A 9,003-nucleotide genomic window follows, 5' to 3' on the forward strand; every position below is an offset into this window, starting at 1 on the left:
ATGAATCGTGCTATTAATGTCTTACTTTTCTCTTCCGATCCTTTTGTTGCATACTTACATATTGCTTATGTATTGTCTGTTGTTTGGCTTGTGCATAGAGATGCCGTCGTATGTCGTGTACAAGGGTAAGGTTCCCGGAGTCTACGACGACTGGGAGGAGTGTCGGAGACAGGTTCACCGTTTCAGTGGTAACAGTTATAAAGGGTACACCACTAGGGCGGAGGCCGAATGTAGATACGCCCGCTATCTAGCGGGAGAGAGGAGGGAGCGTTGGAGGAACCGGATGAAGACCAGTTTGATCGCGATGATGCTCATCGTGATGACCACAGCTCTCTTCTATGTGATGATAGTTTAGATGATCGATATCGACTTGTAATGTGAAGGCAAACTCGATACTCGCGGTCTTGAGACTTGTAATGTTTTATCTTTGTTCGGTCTTTTGAATTCAGAGACTAATATGATGAATTGTATTCGGAGACTAATCTTCTATTGTATTCGATGAATCTGATGTTGCTGTGTGCTGCTGTCTATATTCTGTCCAATAATATATTTTGTAACCTGTGCAAAAATCAGAAAAGCAAAAAAAAACTAATATTCATACTAATGGCGCACCACACAAGACACTAATGGCGCACTGTGATCATCACACTAATGGCGCATTTACTGCTGATGCGCCATTAGAATGCCAAAGCACATGGGTACATATGCCCCCCTGGGAGGCATTCTAATGGCGCACTGCAGGATATACTAATGGCGCACTACGTGGTGCGCCATTAGAACACCAGATACTAATGGCGCACCGGTGGTGCGCCATTAGAATTTAATTCTAATGGCATGATGCCAGTGGCGCACCGGTAGTGCGCCATTAGAAGGCAAATTCGATGCGCCACTAGCATGTCTTTTCCTAGTAGTGGGAGAGGCTGGTACAGGCATGGTCCTCCGGAGCGACACGGGCGACATCATTTTTTCTTTATGCAGAGAACTCCGGACGTGTTCGGATCCTCTGGAAGCCGAACTGCAGGCCTGCATGGACGGGCTCAACTTGGCACTTCAATGGACCCCTTTGCCTATTGAGATGGAGACAGACTGCGCGGTGGCGGTACATGCGCTACTAGCACCGACGAGGGATAGATCTCGTTTTGCCTTGCTTGTTGATCGGGTTAGGCGTTTGATGCTAGCAGGAAGGGAGGTTAAGCTAGTTCATATTCGTAGAGAACAGAACGGTGTGAGTCATTTTCTTGCAAACTTTGGTAGAGTTCATAAACGTACGGTGGTGTGGTTGGGATCTGGACCGGATGAGGTACCTAACTTATATAATGCCGAGGCACTTTATGTGTGAGAAATAAATTTTCTTTCACCCGCAAAAAAATAAAAAAAAAGATAGTATCAATTAAAACATAACGAAGTCTCAGTGTACTGAGACTTAGCAGAACTGTTGATGTAGTTTGGACAGCAATATCCGGGGAACATTTCCGGGGAGCGTTTTTTCAGCATACGTCAAACTTACAATGCCAAACCTACTAATAAATTTGTCATGTCAACTTTGTAGGGTTTGCCATGATCGGAGGCGAAATGGTCATGTAGCGGGGAAAAAAACAGAAAACTGTCACGCTTCACAGAAAAATTGCTGTTGTTCTACCATGATCAGACGGCTTTGAGGGCGTTCACTCAGAGCGCCAAAAAATCTGGTGTTTGCTAGTTATCATTTTCCTATAGTTTTCCTTCAAAATAGTACTACGAAAGAAATTATAGTGTTATACAAATCCTGTGAAATCCTTTACACCGAATGGAAACAAGTTCGGAATTACGTATTGTGCACACGCGCTAGTCACTACTCAGCAAGTATCACTACACGTCTAAATATCTGGCTACAAGGACAAGTCACATCCTACAAAAGATATCGGAAGAACACCCGCCGGCTCCCCGCCCCGCGTGAGAGTGTGCTGCTGCCTCATCATCTTAGTCCCGCTGAAAGCGAGTCTGTGAGTGAAGGTGACGGCAGGCTCAGCTGCAAAGATTTCCACAGGAGACACACCGAGAAGATTCAGAGCTCTCGTCGCTCAAACCTGCTGGGCCCGTGACCAGATCAACCCGAGAGACCACACGTTATAGACAGACGGATGGGAGACATGACATCGGACCACATCTTGTGGATTGCTCGTTGCGAACAAGGGTTAACATCGACTGAAAGCTGCCTCTCTCTCGTCGGGTTCTGCTTTGCCTGTTGAGCTCATGCTGCATGAAGGAATATTTCCTTTTTCTGGAGCCCATTGCAAAGCCGTCTCGCCTCTCGTTCTACTACTGTATCTGCTTCGATTTGTGTTTTTTTTGTGTGCTCCTTTTTACAGCTTGAAACTGCGTGTACTTCGTCTCAGCTAGAGAAGAACCGGAGTATAAACAGTGGAATAAAACTGTGTTATAATGAATTCTCAACTGGAAAAAATAAAGACTACAGAGTCAAAACATAGCAGAATCGGCTACAAGCTCCAGAGCGCGAACTCAGTTGCCACCTCGCCGAACTCTCCGTCATCCCAGTACGCGCCGGTGCCGGTCGCCACCGGCGGTGGGTCCATGAGCAGCGCCTCCGCGAGGCTCGCGTAGTACGAGCCCAAGTCCGTTTCCGGGAACAAGTCAAGCCTACTGAACATTTCGACGTCCATTCCGCCCGGCAGCGCAAAGGCCCCATGCGCAGAAGGTTTCGACGTCTCCGACGAACCGGCATCGTCAGACTCCGACGACGACTCCGCAGGAGCGCCACAGGAGGCCTCCTCGTTGACGGTGGCGGTGATGGACCCACCGGCAGCCTCCCGTCGCTGCAAATCCGCGACGGCCTCGACCGCCGCGCGCCGGACGTCGGCGAGATCGGAGTGCGCGGACGGCACGGCGAGCAGCCACGCGGAGTCCGGGAAGTTAAGGCGCGCGGCGGAGCGGCCGCCCAGGGCGAGCATGGCGGCGTCGTTGGCGCGCGCTGCGATCTCGGCCGTGGCATACGTCCCGAGCCAGAGCCTCGCGCCGCGCTTGCCGGGGACGCGCACCTCGCAGACCCACCGCTCGGCGTTGCCCCGGCGCCGCACGCCGCGGTACACCGGGTGCCTTGTCTCCCGGAACTTGGTGCGCCCCGCCGGGCGCTTGGCCACCAACGCGTTCTCGTTGGAAGAGGAGGGGGAGGAGCTCAGGATCTCAAGGCCCATGCCCATGGCAACCGGCAGAGTGGTCGGCGCTTCCTTTCTGAGCAGTCGAGCTTGGTGCTTGAGCTTAGTGAGGAGTGTGAGCTACTCCGGTGCGAGATACTTGAGCTTGAGTGGGAGTGTTCGCTGTTGGCATCTGTGGAGTGTGTGAGATGTATTTATAGTTATGTGCTGTGCTGGAGCTTCGAATGTATGAACGCGCTGAAGACAGCGGTCGGGATGCCGGCGTACAAACAGCTGGTGACGATGGGACCGTGTAGGATTAAATTAAGTGGCGTTAATAGCCTCATGTGACTTTTCTCCTGCTGGGCGTGTGGGGGCTTTCGGCTTTGCAGTGTTAAACAAGAGGCAACTTCCTGCTTGCTTAACACAGTGAACTAGTGAAGGCTGGGGTTGGACGGCTGGTAGGCGCGTGACGAAGTGAACTAGTGAAGGCTCGAAGGGACAGACAGTTGTTACTCGCTCCGTCCCCTAATATAACAACGTTTTTAACACTACTATAGTGTTAAAAACGTTTTTATAGTTTGGGACAGAGGGAGTACTATTGAATGAGTCCTGTGTTTCTCCAAGTTATCTGGACACGGAAGGCACGAGAGACACCGGTGACCGTAAACCGCGATGGCGCCAAATTACCGACATATGGTCCGAAGCAATTGGGACTCAAGGAAGCAGAGGGCATTTTCATTGAATTGTAGTGTCTCAAGGAGCTAAACGCACACCTGACCTTTGCATGGATAGGACGTGCACAACTACTAAAGCAATGAGAAGAAAGAATTAGGCAAGGCGTGCGACTCATTGTAATAAAACGTCAATAACTACCACCGTGTTGACAACACTCGAACTATTAGAAGTTTCCCTAACGTTGTCTTTTATTGAGAAACCGGGACGAGAGCTCTTCAGAACGAAAAAATAAGATAAGTTTCCTTAATAGTGGTGCCTTTTAAATGAAAATGTGCATGAAGGGTGTCGTCCTTGGACTCGGATCCAAGCACATAGATCATATAATGGGTTTTAGGAGAGGAAGTCCAACCAGACAACGCATTCAACAAGGGAGCAAAACCACCACTATCAAGAACAACTACTCAAGGTTAGGCCTAATAATTTCACCCGGACACATGGAATTTGATACTCGAAGTTGCCGACACCAACATGCCAAGAAAGAAGTCTCAGAGTCCTTCCCTCGAGCATACTCCTACACCACCGTTGAGGACGCCTCTGTCAAGGAATTCCTCCTTGCCACTTACTTGCATGCCGTCTTTCAACGCCCTTTATCTGTGCAAGCCCACGACGAAGTAAAAAAATGCAAAATGAAGTGATCAATGTTGACATCTCTAGTCGATCACATGATATCTGGACTTATATCTGGGGAGCTGCAGTCTTTCGGACCACTGCATATTGCAACTTCTATTTTAGAGATGTACTTGCACATAAAGCGTTTAAATGGCTGTGGAAATCCAAGAGCATACCCAAGATTAAAGTATTTGGTTGGCTTGTTATCTGACCGTGTTAACACGAGAGACATGCTCAACAGGAGGCATTATAATGTTGGTGATAAGCCTAATGTCAAGAACAACTAGTGAAGGTTGGGCCTAAAGATTCAACAAGAGAGACTGCCTGCTGTGTGGGGAGCATAGAGAAGAAACTGTGGAGCACTTATATGTTGGCGAATCCTGAACATTCATTGTACTACGCACGATAATAGATTCAAGCTCATTAGACAGCTAAAGGCGCTACACCCTTGAAAAATGCTGATGGACATTTTCCTAGTAGCTGCCTTGAGCCTTTGGAAAGAGCACAACAACTACTACTTCACGAGTGTAACCCCTTCATTCTCATCCTGGAAATAAATATTCAAAGTTGATTTTGCTAACTTGAGCTTTAGGGTACACACAAATAAAAGGCAGTTTATTACTGCCTCTGTTGCCTCCATTACATAACTAGTACTTTTAGTGTGACTGCTTTGCCTCCCCCACCTCACACTCATAGAAGTGTGCCCAATTTTGTATGTATGTAACATATTTGTTTTTTTAATATATATGCAGTAGGAGCCTGTTCTATTGTTTCCATGGTAAAAAAAATTGTGAGTAAAGTTACCAAAGTGATCAAAGTGTTGATCATAGGACAACAGTGAAAATGTCGTTAAATATAAAGCAAGATGTTTCTCGCATAAGGAGAAAATAAAGAGAACGTTGTAAGGAGTTACATCAATACAGGCTCGCTGTAAGTAGTCACATTGATAGAATCTTAAATCGGTGCTCCAAGTGATTTTTGATTTCAATTAAGTGATTTGTGTTATGCAATAATTGTTGGCACAGTAAGTTGGAATTGGTCCCAAAAAATTACTTTGGTGAATTCTATAACAATTGGCTGAGTATGTTGGCGCTTTAGAAGCAACATTGGAGGGTGATGAATCAAAAGTTCGTTTATGAACTTGGTATGATTTCTAGGTACTTTGTGCCAATGGAACAATGTTTTGAATAGTGGTTTCATGGCTCAGTCTAAGGAATAAAAGGGCCTATGAGTGATTCAATATATACAAAGTTAGTTTCATAAAAATTATGCAAAGATACACTCGGATCTGAACTTGTCAGGTTCGATAGGACAAAGACTATACCACAAGCAAAAGCAAGGACAAATACCATATTACCATTGTTGTAAAATGAAAAATTGTTGAATAGATTACTGACTCTAGTGCAAGTGGGAGCCTGCTGGAAATATGCCCTAGAGGCAATAATACATGGTACCGAAAGGTTCACTCAAATATTATCTGTGTATTCATAAGGATCAATATGGATGTCCATGGTTTGACTACTGGTCCCTTTCGTTCATGTCTATGTTTTACCGAACATACATGGTCATAAACTTAAGAAAATCACGATCTGTTGAGTGTTAGTGGAGTGAGAATCATGATAAAATATTTTTGGAATAGTTTCAGGAATATAATAAATTGTTTCGAGAGATTTCCATAAGAGTTTCAGATGTTTCAAAAATGTTTTGAGAGGTCTCAGGGAAGTCCTAAAATTTTTGGTGATGTCTAGAAGGTTAAGGAGCCTTTTGGGTAAATCCAAAGGGTCTCTGATGCGAGGACACCTTGGTTGGGCCAAGATGTAAGGCTCACCAATACCGTAGGTCGGTGCACCAAGGAGTTGCTTGAGGGCAGGGGCTAGACCTTGGCGTTTACCCCTGGGCTAGATGCCACGGTTTGTCGCATTTACCCTGGGCCAGACGTTAGAGTCCGCGGCGTTTACGGATACACGAAGGTTCATGGTGTTTGGTACTGGAGTCCGAGAAGGAATCTTCCTCGTGGTTAAAACCGAGGCCCCCTTCCCAAGTTGCGATCCAGGGCTGGGCTCAGTATATAAATAGACGGGCAGGGGCAGCTCCTAGAAGTAGAACATAGGTATTGAAGCCTCCTTTAGTTCTATCTCGTTCTAGTTGTCATTTGGTTTGATCTCTAGTGTAGGAAAGAAGCACACCACCTCCCAGAGATACAAAGTCCAACCAGCTTCAAGCAAACTGGAGGCATACCGTGCACATACAACCTGTTTGTTTGGGGGGAGTTGGAGCTAGGGAATGGGAATTTAAGGTGACTGGGACTAAAAATCTCTTGATTGGTTCATGGACTTGGGAATTAACAAGGGAAAGGGAAGGGGAATTAGGAGGCCCAACTCCCATCGATCTCTTCCTTGGGGGGACCCTGGTAATTCCGCGAAGGAAATGGAGTTGGCGCCTGGAAGAAAATTGTTACAGATTTATTGGCCCACCTCCCACAAAGAAAGGAAAAAACTCCACGAAAATCCTACTTGCAGCGACATCATTTTTCCTCCAAATAAATCGGCCAGCTCTAACTGTTTACTAATCTGCAGATGCAATACCAAGCACGAGCACATCTCATGCAAGAGGGGCAGCCAGTAGCGTGTAGCCCATCTAATTTTGCTACGTAACAAAGTTTGATTTGTTTATCTTTCCTTCACAGACCGATGCAGATCTATTTCCCTTTTCTACTCTTTTTTTTGCCTTCACATGTTACGATTTTGTTTCAACATTTGTGTGTCCCCTTCTTTCTCCATTGTTCATTAGAATTATTCCCACATACTCCCTCCGTCCGTGAATAAGTGTACTTCTAGCTTTTGTCTTAAGTCAAAGCTTTAAAACTTTGACCAACTTTATAGGGAAAAGCAGCAGCATTTATGGCACTAAATTAGTATCACTAGATCCGTTTTGAAATGTACTTTCATAATATATTAATTTGATGTCATATATGTTTCTACTCTTTTGTATATAGTTGGTCAAAATTTTAAAACTTTGACTTAGGACAAAAGCTAGAAGTACACTTATTCGCGGACGGAGGGAGTATACTTCCCACCCCACACCAAATATGGGATTAGGACTAATAGTCCACTTGCCAAGTCTAATCCCTCGGGCAACTCCTTCTCATAAATTTTCAATCCCTTTTCCTTAAACAACCAAACGCGCTGATAGAGTGAGGCGCGAGCCTAAACTAACACACGCCCATCACTTCCCAAAAAGAAAAAAAAACCAACACATGCTCGAGATCCTAAATCCATGCCCCTGGTTACGGAAAACCAGTGAGCGCAGCGTGCCAGCCTGTTTCCTTAGCCGCACACCCCAGCCCGGCAGATGCGGATACGACGAGAATATACTCGTCACCGGCCCATTATCGGCCGGGGATAAGGATGGTCACGCGCGCCCACACGGCCCGCCCAGTTCCACGGTGACGCCCACACGCCAGAGCGACGCGGGGCCACGCACAAAAAAAAAACAGAGCCGCAAATATCTGGGGGTGCTGGAATATGATAAGATCGGACGGACGGATCGCCTGTTTGTTTATTCGCGGCCGCTGCTTCTTTTTGCCTCTCGGGTCGGGTGCGTGTGTGGTGCCGCGGCAGTCGCGGTCACGCAGCTTCGGCCTCTCGCTCTCTGTTGCAGCGTTGTTTCACGGCTGTGTACAGACAGCTACAGCCTACAGCCAGCCCTCCCTCCCGTTGCTTCTTCACCGCGGAGCTTGCAGCAGCACCGGTATTCAATTCCAGCCCCTCGTGGGCTTTTGGAGAGAGATCTACACGAGCACGACACAGAACTGCGTGTGGAAATGGTTCATGTAAATGTGTCAAAGCGAGCGAGGTTTTTACCTTCCGTCTTTGTAGTACTACTGTACCACACAGGTTTGACTGCGAGTCCATCGCTTGGGGTGAATTTAGCACATGGGAGAGGACTAATGGTGGTCAGCAAGTGATTTGGTTACCAAGCTAGTCAGCACCGCCCTCAGGCTCACCAGCGAACAACTCGAAGGCGCTTTGACTTTGACTTGCTTTACTTTTGCTATGCCAGTTCGAAATGGAAGTCATGGTTCATGAAGGCTGGTGAGAACGGAGGTGGCCAAAACAGAACGACTCGACGCAGTTCGAAAACGAAGCGTATCTATTTCCTCCTCCCTCCATAAGAAAAGCCTCTTCTCCTTCTATCGGTGCAGCCGCCGGCCTGCCCCATCTCTGATAGCCCTTGGGTCATGAATATGCGGAGGATCTTGCCCCCCCCCCCCCCCCCCCCCTCCCCCCGGCGGAAGAGATTCTCATTTTCATTTTTGTTAGATTCAGCGTTAGTGGTTGGGGTTATGTGGCAGCGGCGACGTCTCTTAATAGAAAAAACGTCTCCCACATTTTATCCCCGCCACGATGATGCACCTAGCATACTGTGCATCGTCCGAAGACGCGTGGAGATGTGTTTCCATCATATCGTTCTATACAGCGCGAAATCGCTGGTTGTGGAAAGTCAAGAGTCAAAAGCCATGCTC

General features: G+C 47.1%; 1 protein-coding gene across 1 annotated transcript; it reads right to left on the reverse strand.

Annotated features, from left to right (window-relative positions):
* Nucleotides 1-2,394: 2,394 nt before the first annotated feature.
* On the reverse strand, nt 2,395-3,329 carry LOC123104470 (dehydration-responsive element-binding protein 1H). The gene has a single exon (XM_044526326.1). It carries the CDS (start codon nt 3,195-3,197, stop codon nt 2,478-2,480), a length of 720 nt encoding a protein of 239 aa, XP_044382261.1. The 5' UTR covers nt 3,198-3,329; the 3' UTR covers nt 2,395-2,477.
* Nucleotides 3,330-9,003: the final 5,674 nt, after the last annotated feature.

The sequence above is a fragment of the Triticum aestivum genome, chromosome 5A (assembly GCF_018294505.1).
Source record: "Triticum aestivum cultivar Chinese Spring chromosome 5A, IWGSC CS RefSeq v2.1, whole genome shotgun sequence".
In the NCBI taxonomy this organism is placed as follows: Eukaryota; Viridiplantae; Streptophyta; class Magnoliopsida; order Poales; family Poaceae; genus Triticum; species Triticum aestivum.

Bases quoted from the DNA above. Each gene is read 5' to 3' on its own strand.
- LOC123104470 (XM_044526326.1), bottom strand. From the start codon at position 3,197: ATGGGCATGGGCCTTGAGATCCTGAGCTCCTCCCCCTCCTCTTCCAAC.